Source organism: Grus americana, chromosome 9, assembly GCF_028858705.1.
Source record: "Grus americana isolate bGruAme1 chromosome 9, bGruAme1.mat, whole genome shotgun sequence".
In the NCBI taxonomy this organism is placed as follows: domain Eukaryota; kingdom Metazoa; phylum Chordata; class Aves; order Gruiformes; family Gruidae; genus Grus; species Grus americana.
In genome coordinates this window covers 19137801-19157615 of record NC_072860.1, presented here as the reverse complement: position 1 = coordinate 19157615, position 19815 = coordinate 19137801, and the positions used below count along the sequence as shown (strand labels likewise).

The 19815-nt window shown below is 43.0% G+C and overlaps 1 protein-coding gene across 14 annotated transcripts in view; it reads right to left on the bottom strand.

The window, feature by feature from the left end:
* The window catches only part of MCF2L2 (MCF.2 cell line derived transforming sequence-like 2), a 178992-nt gene that overhangs the window by 118339 nt on the left and 40838 nt on the right, over positions 1 to 19815 (bottom strand). For all 14 annotated transcript variants that reach the window (XR_008578250.1, XM_054835054.1, XM_054835048.1 and 11 more), the window contains 2 exons: positions 9999 to 10113; positions 1002 to 1092 (listed from right to left, as the gene is read on the bottom strand). Coding sequence is in view for 13 of the 14 variants with exons in the window: in XM_054835054.1 (XP_054691029.1) it covers positions 1002 to 1092; positions 9999 to 10113 (206 nt within the window). In the remaining variant the exon portion in view is untranslated. The remainder of the gene's footprint in view (positions 1 to 1001; positions 1093 to 9998; positions 10114 to 19815) is intronic.

The window sequence follows — 19815 nt, the reverse complement described above, 5'->3', positions numbered from 1 at the left end:
CAGCCATACATTGCTTTCTGATATGGATTTAGCACAGAGCTCTGAAGTTTCTGCATTAGTGCCTCCTCCCCCAGACCTGGACCACACCAAACCCCCTCTACACTACCACACCACAGATTTTTCCCATTTTGTTAGGCTGCAGCCACTAGACAACAAAACTGGCTACCCACGTTGGACTTGGTGATAGAAGCTGGTGGCACAGATGACTTCCCCAGGCTGACCTACCTCTGGAAAGGGTTTATAATCTTTTTAACCTCACATATTTCCCCCCTCCACAGGCACTCACATTCATCAGATACAGCCCTGTCTGCAACACCCAGCCTACATCTCTCATGCACTCCTCTGAGCTCAAGAAGCATAAAAAAGAACAATTTCTAGAAGACAGCAGCTGAAAAGAACCAAGAATGAAAAGCAATTCTGTCTAAATTCCTTGAAAGAACTTAAAGTTGCCTTGGTCATCCCTCCATCCTACACCTTTGTGTATAAGCACTTGCTCCTCACACAACACATGTTCCTGGTAATAGATGTATAAAACCAGCTGCTTTTATTAGCACTGAAAATCAATGCCTAGCTCTGACTTTTGCAAATGAGATACAATGAGCTATTAAGAGTTTGTGACAGAGATCGCTTACTACCATGCAAACACAAGTCCCTTGGGATCTGTTTCTTTCATAAGCAGGCCACGTCATCGCTCCTCAGCGCACAGAAGGGTACTGCTGTCACTCTTCTAGGAATCAACTTCAAATTACTGAAATTTATATTGCAGTCAACCCAGCAAATAAGGAATTTGTCCTAATTCAGCAATAAACAAGGCTGTGTAATTTGTTACTGCAGCTTCCTCCCTCTTATTGAACACTCATGAGCTTCAGGGCAGGGGACAATCTGCATCCACAGCCAGAAAATGGGAGCACAACATGAGCACATGATACTGTACCCTGTGTTGAAGATTCAGCAGAGAATTTTAATTTCTAGAAAATAAATAACAAAAAGGAAGCACTTACTGCTATCCGTGTCAGGGATGCCTTGACTGCACTCCATTTGTCCCGTCGTCTGTCTATGATGATGATGAATCCGATGCTGGCAGCCTCCAGACTGCAAAACAGATGAAATAAGTACGTTGGGTTACATAGAGATACGATACTCCCATTTGAAAGAAATGTACCACAGCAAAACACAGCCTCCGTCAGATCACCCTCTAAGCCGATTATGAAAATGCAAAGTAGAGTGGAAAGAATGAATATTTAGCAGAAATTCACATGAAAATGAAACCTGGCAAATTTTCTCTTTCCAGCGCAAGGCTGCTGCTTGTGAAAGCAGCAGCTTACACAAAACATGAATATTTTATCTGTTAAATCTCTCAGCTGCTTTGCCACTCTGCTGCCAAATCTAGGTGATATGACTAGTTCAGGATCACAAATTACACTGTGCTGTAGTGAAGGCAAAAACTTCAGATCTTGTTTTCTCTGCAAACTAATTCCAGTTATTAGACACCCAGCTTCAGTCTTCATTCTCCAAGCACACTGACATCTGACAGGGCACTTAGCACTGGGGAGTCAGTATGTCCCTACTGTCACCACACCTCGCTGCATGCACAACGCCCCAGGAACTCTGGTAGACAAAGCAGGAATTGAACAGTTACATCTTGCCAAACACAAACTGCTTCTAGGGTTACAAGTCCTTCAAAAGTATCCTTTTAACAGTTACTGTTCCTTCTCAGTATTTTTCAAGCAAGATCTACGAGGCACTGACTTAATGCTCCATCCCAGCTTTGTGGACCTCAAATACCCCATCCTCTTTCTCCCTCAAAAATCCCACTTTGATGTGCAGGGCTTCAGTCGGACTACCCTACTCTCTGACTTGCAAGAGCATTCAGAGTTGGAGACAAGTCCTCAGAAGCTAACAAGCACACACTGAGAAAAACTTCTAGAAACTTCATTATAGCAGGATGGCTCAGCCATCTCTGGACAAGCCAGAGGCAGGCAGAAAGTGTATAAATGTTGTTATAATCAAAGAACGTATTGCAGTCAAGCGTCTAATTACAGATAAAGACCAAAAGAAATTGTATAAAACATTTCCTTGATCCCTTTTCCATTGTTCATACAAGAAGCATCCCAGGAACACCATTTTCCTCGGTCATTTTGTGCAAACTCCTGTCAATAATCCACTGAAGAGCACCAACAATACCAACCCTGAGGTTCTGCTGCAGCTCTGCAGGATCAAGAACAGCAACCTGGAAGCCAAAGTGTTGTGCAAATCAGACACCATGCAAGTGTTCCTAATAGTTCATGCTGGTACTAGGAAAACCACTGAATTTCCCACTTCAATATTTTTTACGACATTCCTCTGAGAATTACAAAATTAAATGACAATAGATGACCTTTCTTCTTAAGGACTGCAACATGCAGCTCTGTGCAGAGGCCAGAAAATGTGTTTGCAGCAATGCTTCCCAAACACAGGGAAGATAATTCACCAGTTTCTCCTTTTACATATACATACAAATATTTGCATATCATTCAATAGCCCAACAAGTGTTTCAAGGAAAAAAATGCCCAGCATCATATCTATGTGTTTGCTCTAGATGTTAGGAAAAAAGGTTCAGAGGAAGGCAACAAAGAAATGGTGTGTATTACAGGTTGTTACAAAAAGGATGTGAGAAACTAGACACAAAAGTCTCAACCCTGGGGGGCTTCCTAACCTACCCAAAAATCTGCATTGGTTTTATTAAACTGCTACTGCTGATTGGGACCAAAAATTGCTTTGGAAGTCTGGTAGGCGTGAAAGGCCTGGGCAAATCAGCCTCAGCCTCCAGACCACAAGGCAGCATCTATGAACAGGACTCCTGTTCTGCCTAATGGAAACATTATGGATGAGGTGCCAGGAGTTCTGCTTGCATCTCAGAGAAGGTTGGGGTCAACTTGCCGATAGTTCAGGAAATCAAAATGAACAAAGCGCCACATATCATTTTCCTCCTTTGCTTGCATGATACACATCCAAAAATAATTTTTTTTGTTTAGTAATTTGCCCAGAAACATTTAGGTCACTGCAAAAAGAAATTGTAGGGTGCAAGTGCATTCAGGAGTCACAATGGAAAGGAAAGGAAGGGTGGTTTTTTGCTTCTCTATTCCTATTTAAATATCCCCAGCACAGCATCTCATTTCAGGCAAAAGGGTAGGGTGACGTGGTGTCACCCACCAACTCCTCAGCATCGCAGCTGCAGCCACCCTGGGCACAGTGGTATGCCCATCCCTGTGCCAACAGCAGCCCCAGTTACTCTGTGTACTGCAGATGAACCTGGAAACAAGCCCCCAATCATCCAGTTAATACAACCACCACCCCAAAGGCAAAAAAGCCACTGAGAAGCTGTCAAATAAAAACAGGCTCTGAAAACCAGACTGATGTGGGTTGCACCCAGTTCCCTAACCCAGGGAACAGGAGACCATCCAGTCAACGCTGCTGTCTGCAGACAGGATCCTACTCATTAACAAATACTTGAAAACTCTCCTACATACTATCCACCAGTTCAGACTAATCCAGAATAAAGTTTTTAAACATTTGATACCGATAATACACTAACAGTTGTCGCAATCCAGTGCTCCTAAAAAACAATCCTAGCACCCTTGCTGGCCTCTTGTTAAAACATAGACTCAAGCACACTCTGACCCCATGCAGGTGGAGGTTAGCTCTTCTGTTTGCAGTTCTTCAAATGACCAGAGGAATGAATAATCTCAAGATGCATGTCCCACTTTGCTCTTGCAGGGAACAAGTATCTGGTTAGCCAGAAGCAATACAAAAAAAATGCTCGTTGTGACTAATTATTCCAAGAGAGCAACATTACAATTCAACATCCATGTTGCTTACATTGTGTTATTGAAACTGGTCTATTGTTTAGAACAAAGTTATTAGTAATACAGAGAGATATGAAAGGGGAATCAAGTTAATGCAATTCTCCTTTCAAGGGTTACATGTTTAGATGACCTTGGAAAAGGCTGTCTCTAATATGCATTATATATTTTTGATAGCCATGATAATTTGAGAACTATGTTAAAGCAGCAGGAAGATAGGAATATAAGAGGACATTATTTGAATCAAACAGATCACCAAAATATGGCTTCTACTCCAAAGAAATAGAGAATATGTATTGTAATCCACATCTAATCATGTTTTCAGCTCAGACTCACACAACTAATTTGTAGCTGCTTAATATCTCTCAGACAATAGTTGGACACACAGAATCAGGTTCAAATCTGATGCAGTTTCACTGAAACCAGCTATTTATAACAAAATGACTAAAGTAGGTGTGTTAGCTGAGTTAACAAAATGCTGATGTTGGTCTAAAATATATCATTCAACTTACATCAGGTTAATAAAAATGAGAAAAATTTGCTCCTTGCAGAATTTATGACATAGCTAAACCACAAGTAACTGTATCCATAAGTACCATATTCACACAAGCTGTCTGCACATAGAAATTGCCTTGTTTTGCCCATCTGCCTGGTGAGAGACTGACTAAAAGGTTTTGAAAGTGAGCGTACACAGAGAATTGGGGGACTAAAAGAATTCAGAATCAGACCCTTTTAATCACACCTTGGTGAGCAAACTGCAATGGAAGTAACTGACAAGACAGCATCTGCCAAAAGCAACAAGTACAACTGATTTAAATAAACAAAAAAAGTATTTGTGCCAAGTAAAACTGGCCACTGTGCCTCAGACTAACTCTTAAGTCCCATTTTTAGAAGTCCCTCAAACATGTAGAGAAGTCACTTAAAGAGACCTTTGCTGTTTTTTCAAGTACATGCCCATGATCGAGCATTTTTTTCAGATGTTCTTCTGCATGGGGATTTGTAACAGCAGAAAATCATCCAGACATCAGATGCAACAAGAAAAATTGAATTCATTGATAATAGGAACAAAACCTTATGAAATGAAGATAGAGACAAGAAAATGCAAGAGAAGCAGCAAAGGAATTTTCTTATGAAATCAGGCTTGGCAAGAACAGTCATGGGGGTGGGGAGAGCTGGGAATAGCAAACATATGGGAATAAGACATTGCTTATCATTCACCACTGCAAGTCACCATGTGGCAGGCCACTTAAAGAGACAGCCTGAGGAAATTAAAAATATATACTTATTTAGATTGAAGTCATTGTATGAGAAAAGAGCAAAGGAGATCAAAAACACTGAGTGTGCAGTCTAGCTGTGGTGGTGCTACTTGCAGCTCTCTCCCTCCGAGACCAAGTGCAGTAACTGCAGCTGGCTGGCAAAGAGAAAACCTGCCAGTCAGCCGTGCCTGGCACACGGGGCTGAGGGGGACGGCACAGCCAGGACACCTCATTACACAAACAGCACAGATACAATCCTAGCTGCAGAACAGCATGAACAACAAGCCAAGGCATGAAATTTGAGAGAGATTTGTCAGGGTAGAATAAGGATCAGGCCACTAAGCAAACAATTCAGTTATCCATTGCAGTATATCACTTACAACATTGAACTTATTACATTGCCTGATATTAAATGGGTTAAAAAAAAAAGAAAATAGACTTAATTACACTTTCTGAAGAAGGAAGTGGGGAGAGAAGATGAGAAAGCCACATGCTGCTAAAAAGCAAGGCAGCTGATCAGAGCACAGAATAAAATATGGGACAATACCTACATCACTCAAAACCACCCCGTCAGACTGCGGAAAGGCAAGCAGCAGAGAGATCATCAGAGATGCACCTCTGTACACCTTGGCTGCTACAGGCCGCTGGATACAACATGACAAGGGTCTAGACAAGAGAGGTACCTTCAGGCAACAGAAAACTGTTGTCAAAATGGGTCTGTAACCCTGACACAAGGCTAGACGTCAGCCTTCTGCAGTATTATTCCCTGCTTTTCACCTTGATGTTCAGGACAGCATCAATTGTCTTCAGTGAGATAAGCCAATGAGATTTGTATGTCTGTTTAGTTCTTCTTCTTTAACTAGATAGGGCTGATTTAAGACCTAAATTTAGCCAGGGAAAGAGAGTGTCAGCAAGTGATCCTATTTCAGTCAGCAACCTGAAAGGAAAGGCCATACCAAGGTCTGAATATCACTTGGCACTAAGAGATGCATGCTGGCAACAGCTGTGGGAAGAGGCCAAGATGGCAGTGTCAGCACAAGTGGATGTACAGCTGAGATGCTCCACGCATGCAGGCATCCAGAAGGGAGTTTGTTTAAAAACACATACACACACTCACACACTGTCTATGTTTTCTCAGTGTTGATACTGTAATATCTCTACCCTCATGATGGAAATGCATTGGGGTTTCTCTAGTTCTCTGAAAAGAGGGATTTGAAGTCAATCCTGCAGAGCAGGTAAACATCAACCTTACCTCCAAATCAAGTTCTGGCATATTTGCCTACATCTACAGATGTCTGGCAGAGAGGTTCCCTTTCCCTGAGTAAAATCTGTGCAATTAGCAGAGCTGTTCCATCCTCAGCTCTGAATTCAGGTTAGCCCTCAAGCAATGATTTGAGGAGGCCAGATGTCCAATTTCCTGAGCTTTTCAGAGAGAGACAAGGGCACCTGTTTATCAGAGTAGTTGATCTATGTCAATTGGAAGAGAAGAGAACTCCAGCCATGGAATAAAGCAAGTATAAAAGGGCTCTCTGGCCCTATCTATTGTAAATGTGAATGCATAGAGACATGTGCGTGCATACATCATGTTACTCAATCTTTGTGGATGTGTATGTATCTAGACCCCTTTGGTGGGCCATTCTCATGAGCAGGTGTTGAACCAGAGGGAAAATTAATATTACCAAGGTCTCACTGGGGTGATCTTCCATCCTGGAGAGCAGTTCATGTTTTAAAGCCCAAAAGTGCAAGGTTTACTTACAGCCTACCCCAAAATACTGTGGTATGCCACAGCTGGTAAAGCAAATTTGCTCAGCAATGTCAAAGACAAGTGTATGCCTGTGCATCTGAATAACATTTGCTATCTTTATCTCAATGTTTTGTCATATGGGCACAGAAGAGCAATCATTCTAGAGGGACTCAAAGTTACCAACTCACTGAATTATGTCATATGCAATCATAGATCTTATCTCCAAAACTAGCATGAACCTTTCTCTACAGGATATGCAGAAACAGACACTACAAGAGACAGATATTCACTCTACATTTGCCTGAGAAATGATGCTGATTTCTTTGGTTCACGAAGTGTGCTGGTTTTGGCTGGGCTAGAGTTAATTTTCTTCATAGTAGCTGGTACAGGGCTCCGTTTTGGATTTGTGCTAGAAACAGTGTTGATAACATATGTTTTCGTTACTGCTGAGCAGTGCTTACTCAGAATCGAGGCCTTTTTTGCTTCTTACCCCACCAGAAGCAGGCTGGGGGTGCACGAGGAGTTGGGAGGGGACACAGCTGGGATAGCTGACCAAAGGGATATTCCATACCATATGACATCATGCTTAGCATATAAGGGGCTGGGGGAAGAGGAAGGAAGGGGAGGGACATTTGGAGTGATGGCATTTGTCTTCCTAAGTAACTGTTACATATGATGGACCCCTGCTGTCCTGGGGATGGCTGAACACCTGCCTGCCGATGGGAAGTGGGGAATTAATTCCTTGTTTCACTTTGCTTGTGTGCACAGCTTTTACTTTACTTATTAAACTGTCTTTATCTCAACCCACAAGTTTTCTCTTTCACTCTTCCAATTCACTCCCCCATCCCACTGGGGGTGGAGGGAGTGAGCAAGTGGCTGCATGGGGCTTCACAGCCAGATGAGGCTACACCACAACACCAAGCTATGAACAAGGAAGTATTTTCTACCATAAACAGGGTGAACTGCTTTTCAAACTATATTTCATCTTTCCTGATTCATGGCCATAACTCCACAAGAGAGACTATTCTCTTAGTCACTTTGATACCTGAACATCTTCCTTGAGAATTAAAAGGTGAGCTAGCAGCAGTGAAATAACATGTACAGGGATGCTGTTTAATACACACAGTAGTACACAGTACTGTAGTGCTGATGAAAGTAACAATCCACTCCCTTTATTGCTTGCTGAGCTGTATGACAGACAGTCTCTGTGCACAGACCAGCCAACTGCAAATTAACAAGGCTCTGCTGCACCCAAACTGGTCCACTACTTATGCCACACTAAGAGTGTACTTCATATAATTATATGTCATAAATCACACAACTAAAGCTTGTTGCTCAGGTTCTTCCTCTTCTAAATGAATACCTTTGTCCCACACCATCTACATAAAAGGTGACAAGTTTCAAATAGTGCTTAATCTTTCTAAAAGCACTGCAACAGACTAGCAAACTTCCTGGAAAACTCACATCCCTACAGTGTGATCTATGATTGAACCTAAGAGTCAAACCAATGTGCTGGTATGCAGGAAATGTGAGGCCAGATCCCAGCCTGTCACTGACCTTGAACAGGTCAGTTAAACTGAATAGTCATATACTCAAAACAAGTTTTGGTGAGCCTGTCTTTAGTGTAAGATACTACTTGCACATACCTCATCATCTCTAAAATAGGCATATTGCAGCTCTCCTGACCTATGAAGTTTTGAAACTTAATTCATCATTCTTTGTGCATTGCTCTGGGATTTCTTGGAAAACACCAAACTGATAAACTGAATCAAAGCAAAGGTCCACCTAGCCCAATATGCTGTTTCCAATGTTGATTGGTAGTGGATACTCAGGCAAAAGCAGAAGGAAAGCAAGAAGTACATTCTTTCTCTTGGTATATTCTCCCAAATCCCAGTATTAAGGAATATACAGATTTCTTCAGCCAGAGTATGTATCTGAGACATTGTGTTCAGCTGCCACTGATGGAGCTATCCTTCATGAATTTGGCTAATCTCTTTTCAATTCATGTGTACTTTCAGCTTTCACACAGGCTGACGAATCATAAAGCATTTCTGGCTATCATGTTGACAATGTAAAGTGCTAGTTCCCCAACATGTGACAACATTACTGGGACTCGACTGCCAGCATACAAAATACAAAGAACTGGCAAACTAGTTTTGTGTTTCTCAGCTACTATTGCTGTTTTATTAACCCTGAAGCTGGTCATCCTCCCAGCCCTGAAGCTAGTGAAGAAATACATAAGACAGAGTTTCTCCTGGCAGAACAAAAGCCCTACAGAGCAGAGCGAAACAATGAAGCTGTTAAGTTCACAGTGTGTGGTTTCTCTAAGCTTGCTTTGGCAACTGGGTATGGGGAATACATGTAGGAGGAGCTGGAAAACTTCTTACTCAGACTTGAAGGAGGCACGTTTTCCCCTCATCATCTTCTAAGCACCTTTGTACGCAAGACCACAGGAAATAATAAATCCCTGCTGTACTTCTAACTAGCACAAACAGCCACGGTCCAGAGACAGGATCCAGGACTGAAAAAATATAAAGTTCTCTTTCTGGATAAACAAAAAGTAATTCAGCAGCTATGCCTTAGCACATTTCCTCAGAGCAGTGGAAGTAAGTTTGTTTCACTATCCTTGTACGGCTACAGGCAAACACCAAGGAAAACATCCTAGCTGTGGAGCAATCTCCCAATAAAAATGAAGCATCAGAAAGCACATGGTGCTTGCCAGAATCCTGTCAACAGGGCACCTAGCTTGCTTTTGCAGAAAAGAGAAAGCTTACACAGAAAGATGCACTCTGAGAATAAACAGTAATAGGACTTATATAAGTTTGACAGCTAGGTGCAACCTTTTCCTTGTTACATGCAGCACCCCTGAGAGTTTTCACAAACAGCCCCTCCTAGCTCCCTTTTGATCTGCTATCTTTACTGCTGCTCTTCAGATCTACACCCCCTCCCATCCAGTTCAAGCCCTTAACAGCAAACCTGTCCTCAGTGAAGCTTTCTTTCCCATGCGAATGATGGAAGTGGTTCCTAGAGTGTCCTATATGTAGGAAAGTTTTATTCTGAGTCATTGGTACATCCTGGTAGCACCGCTAAAAGCTGTGAGCCACTGAGGAAGCAAAGTGTTCTAATATATCAACAGACACTTGTGCTAAGCCTCACCTGGGAATGCTGGTTAGATACGTGACCACATTCAGAAAATCTTCATCAGGTATGTCACTGAATCCTGCAAATTCTGGAAAGGTAATAATGGGTGCCCCATCCTTCCCTCTTCCTCCTGCAAAAGAGAGGTTATAAAGATTAGAGGATGATTTTACACCTTCAGACAGACTGGTCAGTCCTGAAATGGGAAACACCAGCACATCCCTCACAGAAAAGCACACAGATCCAGTATGCATGCAATCAGCTTCCCATTTGATATTATGACTCACTGTAGTTTCATTACATCAATTCATTCCAGCTGAGATTCTAGCCTCTGTTTATTCTGCATAACTCTGATCAAGCATTTTCTTTGGTTCTTTGTTTCCCATTTCCAAATAATGGGATATTACTACATTTCCTATGTATAGGTGCAGCACGCTGACTCATTCTAGGCATTAAAGGAAATGAAATAATAGACCATACAAGCTTTGAATGTATACACATAACCCAAGACACAAGCCTAGGACCAATCCAGTCTTAGGTCTTTCCTCAACAAAAAAATGCTCAAAGTACATAGAGTATTTAATCAATGAGTTTTGCTCTTGGCTTGTTTATTTGCCTCAAATCTCCATTAAATTGGACAGGAAGGTCATAAGCAGCAAGGTCAAGGAGAGTCCCTATCTGAGGGACTCGCTGATCAAAACAGCGGCATTCAAACTCCGGTAGAGCTATGGGAAGCACGGAGCAGAGTCCCTTATAACCCAGCAGTCGTTACTGTTCTCCTGACACAAGGCTCTGCTCTAGATGTTGTAATACACAGCACAAACCCTGTTTACTTGCAGGACCAATCCTAACTTGGTTCTGCTACTAAATCTGGGCATCACTCAAACCACACAAGTTAACAGGATTTTTCTCACCAACCTGGACTCAGAGCCAAGAGCAGACTAATGAGGCAGTAGCACATGAAGGAATATGATGAAACAAAGCTTTTGTTACAGATACCTTATTGCTTAGTGCTGCTTAGGGTGTTAAGGACATGCTTTTCCCTGAGTCTTTCTCCTTCCTCTGCAATCTCTATACATAAGCCTATTTTTTGCACCAGGCTGAGGAATTCTCTACAAACCCAATACTGAGCCTAGTCCTGCAGCACACAGTTTTTCTAGTCATTTATCACCCACAGAAGATTTTTGTCCAAGGAACAGCCATGCTCTAGGTTCCCCTACAGCAGGGGGGGAAGCTGTGAGAGGGAGACAGAAAGTCACCTTCAAAGAAAATATCCAATAAACTATCCCATTAGGAGAATAGGAAGAAACAGAGACTCAGGGGAAAAAGTGTGAGTCCTAATTCCTCAAAATTACCCTCTAAATCCCCACAAGTGAACCCTGTTTCCAGGCTGCTCCTACAGACCATTGCTTTTCCCTGCTGATAACCACAGCTGATGCCACAAACCAGTTGCTCCTGCTCCTGTTTTGGTAGTCATTGCAAAGAGGTGTTCCAGTAATTCCTAGCTATTTCTGTGTAGTGGTCAGTCCCTAGCTAGTCCTGATCCTGCTTCTGCCCAGCCCTCCTCAGCTGAATTATTTAAGGTCCCTTCTGTGCCATCCAGCGACAGAGAGCTGGGATGCTGAGGAACACAGTGTTTGCATAAAATAAGAGAACTCTAGAAAATAGGAATGTTTGAACAAGGAAACCCTTTTCTTTCTTGACATATGGTGACTAGGTGGCTTTGTCAGGACGCTATTTTTTAGCCCCTATTTTCCTTTCTGAAGGTTGATTATTGCTTTAATTACATCTGAAAATAACTCAGTCATGTTAGATTATCCACTAAACTCACACTGCTAAGGAGAAACCACACCTACAGAGATTCAGAAGGCTTCCAGCCAAAAGCAAAGGCAGCACACTATCATTCACACTGCACTGAGTTGGATTTCAAATGCTAAGCAGAGCCACGGCCTCCACATTTGACCTCAGGATAAGGCCAAACGCTGATGCATGGCAGCTTGATCTCACGGCACTCTAGCTGCAGTCAGCAGTGACACAGAATATGCTGTCATGCAACTTCAGTCAGACTTTCCCCACAAAAGTGTTTGCTGCACTCCAGAGACCAGGAACTCCATCCAGCAGGTACCCTGTGAGGATGGTTTGTTACAGATTCCTGCTGACATCTTCTGGACACAAACAGTAATGGCCAGGAAAGTGAAACGAGGCTTGTCTGCTCTGTCTCTCCTTGCAGAGTTCAATGCATGCCTAGGTATTTCATAGATGGTACCTGGTACACATTCACATGGAATATTTTGGTTTAAAGCAGCAATATTTGCCCCTGGAGGATAAGAAAAAGATTCCCCTGGATCTTCTCCTTCAACACCCAATAGTTTACCTGCACTTATACTCAAGATTGGTTTAAACCACAAGTTTCACATGGCATTTCTAAAGCTCCTGCTGACCAGGGTCTCTCCATGTCCCCTTTATCCTTTCTCTTGCATCCACATTCATATATATGCTCTTCTTCCTCTGGCCTCTTTTCCCTGAGCTAGATGAGGCAGGCTGATGACGCACTGTATGTGTGTGGGTGTCTATTTTTGTCTCAGGATCTTCTCCTATAAAAAGCCATCCAAGGAATGAATATAAGCAGCCTGAACACTACCTTCTTCCCTTCACCACTGACAACAAGTCTAGAAGGATGCTTACAAGCAGCCTCAGACTAAGCATTCAACTAGGAGCAAGGAGCTCATTGCCTCTGACAGGCCACACACCCTTAACAGCTCTGGGGCTCCATCTCATTCTCCAAGGTAAAGGTAGCACTTACTGCTGCAACCAAAACAGAAGAACACTCAGAAGGTTCTTGAATACAGCTATATTTGAGACAAGGAAATAAACAAGGAAAACCCCAGTTTCTGCCATACAGTGAAATTACAGTGAAGTTTGAGGGAGTTTTGTGATCAGAAATTGTTAAGTATTACAACAAGGAGAAAGCAGGAATGTCTGAAGCATTGAGCAACAAATAATAACACAAATGTTAGCAATGGGTTGTTCCTGCCCATATCTGAACCTTGAGCAGTAGTTGGGTTACAAGGTAAAACAATCCATATCTGTTTATCCATATATCTAGCAAGGTAACAAGAGTGGATGTTAAGGGATATAAGGGAAGATCCTTATATACCAAGGGTGTCTGGAAAACTCTCTCCTCTGGATGAGAGGGCAGTCCCATACATCTAAATGTTAATGCTGGCTTTTTTTCCCCCTGACACTAAACCAAGATTTGCTGCAGTATGCAAATTTCTGCAGAATGTGAATTGACAAGCTGCAGCCCTTTTTTCTGGGCCATCAACCTTGCTAGGGAGTTGCCACTAGATTCCTTCCAGCCCTTGAAATACTTTAACTGGCTATTCGATGCCTTAGAAGGGCAGAGAGCACAAAGTAAAGCCAACAGGGACATTCTTCAGTCAGTTCCACAGCCATAAGGACTAAGTGCATGGAATTTGGCCCCAAGGATGCACGGTCTACCATCCTTGGACTTGCTGAGACTGTGCATAGCCCCCACGCTCCTCGGCATCACTTGTAAAAAAGTAATTGCTAAACAGAAAATTTTACAATCCATCATAAGGTGGACAGGGACAGAACAAGCTCCAGCAGCTCCATGGCCAAAAGAAAAAAAATAGTTCAAGAAAAAAATAAGTCATTAAGTAGAAAGTGAGAGCAGGAAGAGGAAGACAGAAGAGAAGTGCTGACCATAGTGAGCCACATGAACAGAGCACAAAGCTGAGAGGGTGACATTACAGCTAGCTGAGGCACATCTGCTGCAGTCAGCAGTGTCTGTGCAGCCAGATAAGGGGGCCCAAGGACTGCCAGGAGCAAAGGAGCTTGAGGAAGAGCCAGAGCAATGTAAGGCACCAGATGAGCTGAAGAGCCCCATGGGAGAAGCAAGCAATGACTTGAGTTGAGTGCAGTAAGGATGAGAAACAGACACTGAAAAATAGCTACCAGGAGCAGCTACGCCTGGCAGCTGTCTTCATGCAATGCACAGCCTTTTGTCTCGCTGACTTGCAGCTCCTCCAGGCACCATTAGATGCCACTCTGCAGTGTGCTTCAAGCCACCCAGCCACCTCCAACACCTTCTGGCAGCTCCAAATGCTGGTGCCAAGCCAGGGAAAGAACGGCTGGTTGCAGTGGTGGTCGCAAGCAGCAGCCACAAGCATTGGAGGTTGAGCTGGCAGGAGGGGAGGCTGAGGGCTATCCTCTGGCTGAACTAACATGGGGCTCACTCCTGACCTGCCTCAGGGGAGCCAGGCCATCTCTGGCAGTCTCCTGGGGGTCACTGCTGCTCAGACCCCAGGCTGCTCTGTCACAGCTAGCCCCAGAGTTTTGCCTGCAGAGGCAACTCAACCAGATTTTGTCTACCATCTCCTGATGCAGACCTGACCTCCCCTCCCAGATAGCACCCACAAACATAACCCATGCTGCCACCCTGAAACAGCTCCATCAAGAGGTCCGTCTCCTTTCCATCTCTGCAGAGAGCAACCTGCCTTGCATCCAACAAAAACTCACTGTGTCAAAGGTGTGGACTCACTGCTGCTTGGGGAAGGGCATTCTGATTAAAGATCTTGATGCATGATCAGAGGTAGATTATCAGCAAGCAGTTAAATCGTTTGCATTCAGGGTGACACACAGAGGTGTGGCAAACTCAACAACTTGAAGGACAAATGAGACAGACAGTATCAGCAGGAGTTGGAAGAGGACAAGGCTGGAAAAAGACATAATAGGAAAAGATCACAGTCAGCTTGACCTCCTGCCTGGTTTGTCACTCAGAATGATGGTATCCCTTTCCTCCTCTTCCTGGGCACTTTCCTTATTTTCCACCCCAGCTTCCTGCTGAGCTTTTCCTCCTCTCTTGTGGCCTGAAGGCAAAGGGACAGGAAGAACCTGAGTGACAGGACAGAAGTTACAGCATGAATGTGGAAGGGAAAGAAAATTAGGAGAGATGGCAGACAAGCTGTCTCAGGGTAGTACAGGGGATGGTAACAGGACCACCACTCACTCACGTGTGTGCCAATTCCCCCAGTCCCAGGACACAAAGCAGCATTCATAGTTGCTCCTGTTAGGTAGATTTTCCAGCTGCCAGCACAGCCTGGCTAGCTGTTGCAGTGAAGATGGGGCCAGAATTCAGCTATGGCAACAAAACAGCTGAAGGATTTTGGGGAGGAATATGCATGGGGGAGAATGGGACATGGCAGCAGAGAAAATTTAGTTTTGCTTTGCAGTGTAAAGGGTGTGATTGACAAATGAGGTGTGAGTGCTGAATTCTGAGAGCTCTCACAGCTGGAGTTGCATGTTGCTGTGACTGATGTAAGAGTAGTAAGACCAAGATTCCTGGACACAATGGGGATCCTAGGAAATCTCCCACTCCCCAGTTCTAGCCCACCTATGACCTCCTGTCCAGGGACCAAAAATATCTGTGGTTTAGACAATCAGGAGCTACACTGAAGTCCTATTCCATAGCCAGCAGCTCTTCCAGTAAGACCAATAGCTAGATTTGTAAAGTAATATCTAATTGGATATTACCAAATAGGCTGAATCCCTTGGAAAAAACCAACCCAAAAAACCAAACCAGAGTACGGGCAGAAGTTCCAAAAGTTTGTCTGCAAGTTTACAGTGCACACCTCCCCAGCCTGCCAGACACCAACTCATCAGTTAATATTGGAAAGTTTTCTTTCAAATTTTGCTGGCACGTGCAGACTAACCGCCTGGGTCTGCCCACATGTGCAGAGCTCCCTTAGTCATGGCACACCAGAGCACAATTCATCTCCTGGGTCAGACAGCTGAAGTTTCACTGCCTTGGTCAGGTTTTGCTTTTTCCATGCTCTCTCATTTTGCTTTTGCATGTTGATTAAGGGTTGTGAATGTTGAATTTCTCATTGAAGTTAAATCATGCTTCCTGGGTCTAGGTTTTTACACAAACTCCATACTGTCCTTTCAGCAAGGTCAGGCCAGGTTTTCCAAAAGGCTCAGTTTAAACAGGAAGCAGATGGCCAAATACCCTCCAGGCTTTGGAAATTAAATAAACTGGCTTCAGAGTCAGTTACCATTTTCAGATACAGTCTCCCATCCACTGAACTCCATTGACTTAAGAGCAGAACACAAAGAAAATTAATTCTGCTAATACACTTCATGACAGTTTGTCTAATAAATTTGTGATTCAGTAACAGGATCCATTATTGCTGCAAATGGCAGATTGGGCTCTTTGAGAGAATACAGATAAGAACAGGTTGTGAAGCTGAAGATAAAAGGGAAGGGGTAGCGGTAGTTCCAAGAGCAGATTGGTACAGCAGGTTAGGACAGAAACAGTATTTTACCAGTGCTTCTCCATTCTGCAGTAAGAACTGGTGTGTGGAGAAATAGCCAGATTTTCAGTCCTACCCAACTTTGTGATCTAGTTCTCTTTAGAGCTACAGGAAACACAAACATAGCTGTGCACTCCTATGTTGTCACAGCTGTAGTCCCATAATTGGGAGTTCAGTTTTCAGTGAAAGGAGAGAGGCAGTAGTGGTTTCAGAACTAGAATTTAACCACAAGAACCAGTACTCCCACCAGATCTCACAAGCTAAGCAGGGCTAGATCAGCACACGGAAAAAGAGATGACCAAAGTAGAACTACATGATTAAGGACATTGTCATGTTACACCGCAGCCTTTTCCATGACCACAGCAGATCAGGAAAGGCTTTGGAGAGTTTCCCTGTTCTTGGCACAGACAGTACAGTCTTGGTTAGTCTGGCACCTAGAGCGCCAGGACAAACAGGAGGCTGACAGTATCCAATACATTCATTACAACTCAAGCCTGACACAATCAAACACCAAACTCATTAGGCCTGTTACATAATTCCTACCACCTGCTCAGACTGCAAGACAGTCAGATCCTCCAAGAAGTTTGTACACAGCAATAGTAGAGTGTTTTAATGAGTCATGTCCAGAGCAAACAAAGAGCCTTTGACTTCAATCATTCTACTCTTTCTGCTTTACTGCAAGGGAATATTGTGGGTTTACTACATCTGCCTCAGCAGCCAGCTGTTGCTAAAAAGCTGACATTAACCAAGTAAATATTTATAACAAACTCCGCAACGTCAACCAGTTACTTTCATTATCACTGGACAAATGGATTTGGGGTCCATGGGACTGAGCAGGAGAGCTCGATAAAGCTGGAGGCCGTGGAGTAGCACAGAAGAGTCGCCGCTAACGTCCTCTGAGCTCTGCACGTGCATGTGTGGAAGAGGTGGCTGCAGCCTACAGAGTGAAAGAAATATCCCCAGCTAGTATAAATCAGCATATAATTTTTTATGAAGTTGTTCAGAAAAAACATATTATATGCCCAAAACACACTACAAGTTGTGAGTGTCTTTTACTGCCGACCGTGACAGGACCAAAGAGCAGAGGGGTTTTTCCTCAGACAGCAGCTACGGAGCTGGAATGCATCAGCATGGAAAACCAGGGAACAGGGTAAAGTGTCAGGAGGTTTTCAGTCTCCATGTAGGCAAGCACTGAAGCACCAAAATATTCGTGGTTGCTTGTGCCTAATGAAAAGCAGCATGCTTTAAGGAAAAGCTGCAGAGCTGCCTAGGAAAAAAAATAATCAAAATCTAATTGAAGTAATTCACACATAAGTGACCTCATAAGTGAAATGAGGCAGAAGAGTGCCCAGATCTCCTTTCATTGGATTAAAAACCCCAATCTTTTGCTAGAAGAAAAAGTTACGCTTAGAGAAATGAATTTTTGAGAAGTATAGTCATTTCTGGCTTGTACCTAAACCTCAGTTTGCAGGAGGCAATAAAGGGACAGTAAGGAAGACTCTTGTTATATTTTACCTATGACCCACCAGTGGTCGCTAAAAGAATAATATACTGGGCTAAAGGAACCTCTGAGCAGACGCTTTTATATTCCTGATCTTCTTCCCAGGCTGCCATAGGGGATTTTGGAGTAGAGGCACACAGGTTCCCAAATTTAGCTGTAAACTTCAGACCAGAATCAACTTAGAAACTATGAACTATACTGCCCTGTTTCTTACTAGGATATTATTCCTGGACTGTACCTAGGAGATTTTAGATAAGCCTTAAATAACAAATCCTATTTGAAGAATTTTATGTAGACGGGGTCATGAAAGACATCTTTTTACTCACTTTTGATATTTGTTATTAGTACTTATATGCTGCTGTACCAGTTATTTGCTGATCCCTAACAAGCAAGCTCCTCAGCCCTGCTTTCTATAGAGTTATTTCCAAAGTTTTTAAGCACCTTAGGTTTAAATAAGTCTTATTTAAACATCTTTCTCATCACTCCCAAAAAATAAAAGAATTTGATCAAATGTGAAGAGTTGAATTTGCTAAAATAGCAGGTGGAAATACCAGGACTGCCAAAATTATGAGTCCATAAAGAAATATGAAAATGCTTTTTTATACTTAGCCTTGACATTCCCGTGCTGTGTTTAATGTTCTAGCTGGAACTGGAAATGGGGTTTTCTTCCTGTTTAGTACGCCACTTTTCACAAGTTGCTCATTACATGCCATATTTTTATTAATGATCTCAAATACTGCAAGGCAATAAGGTTTAAGAAAAGCAGTTCTACACATTTTACTGGATAGGCATTGCACATGAGGCACTGAACATATATGATGTTCTTTACACTGCCTGTGTTTTCAGGCACTCGTACCAGTTAAATCAAAGGCCTTGAAAAAATATTGGTCTCAGCAGCTCTGTATGCCTGGTGAGCAGAAAAAAAAAAAGCAAGCAGAGCATTCCAGAGAGACCAACTGATAAATGTTTTCTTGCTTAAAAAGAGCAGACAAGCATCCTAGTTGTGATCTGACTGAAGTTAAAATCAAGACCCAGGAGTTGAACAGTGATTAGATTACCTGTTCTCTTCTTTGTATTTAGAATATTTTAAAATCAGTTTAGCACTGGGTATCTGAGTAGCATTCCTGAAGCAGTTCCTTAAGTGTCAAACTTGACAACAGCCCCCAGATTAAGATAGTCATCTCCTACCCATCAGTCATGATTTCTTCTGTTAAGCAGCTAACACAAGGGGAAAGGGGTGCCCAGCTTTCCCTGACCACCTAATGCTTCTGAGACATTGTTGTGGCATCTGTGCATTGAAATCCTTGGCAGTTGGGTGTGGAGCACTTAACAATACTAACAAGTTACTCATTATCCTCTCCAGTTTGGCATGGCAGAGCTATAGTAAGCACATGGTACGCAGGCAAACCCCTGGACAGCCAAGAAAGAATACTGCAATATTGTTGTCTTAGGATAGATGCTACACAAGCATTTCCTAGTTACCCTGCACTGAGCACAATGGTGGAATGCAAAAAGGTTTGAGCAATCTTACGCAGTTGCTGATACTATTCTGTATGGAGGTTTGTGATTATTAGGAATTCTAAGATGTGACCCTGAGATGCTTTACTGCAGATAAGGCAGCTGGTTCCACCTCTGCTCAGTCAATACCCTCTGTCAAATGCAAAACAAGTAGTTACTGAGCTTATGAAAGTGCCACAAGATGCTACCTAGAAACCTCCAAAATCAAGTTTTAATACTCAGAGCCCCATGAAGAATTCTGAGTAACTTAAGATTTGGATTTCATGTGGCAGCTTGGAGCATACTTAAAGTGAAGATGCAGCAAGGATTGGGCCTGCTGAGTTGATCACTTGCAGAGCTGGGTCCATGTACCCTCTGCACTGTGTACTCAGAGTTCCTCCCTGCCAGAGATGGACAGGCTGTCCAAGAGTACCTTAATATGACCATCTCAGCATTTTGTGCTATTTCATGACACTTCGTTATGTGTCTATGAGGAAGAATG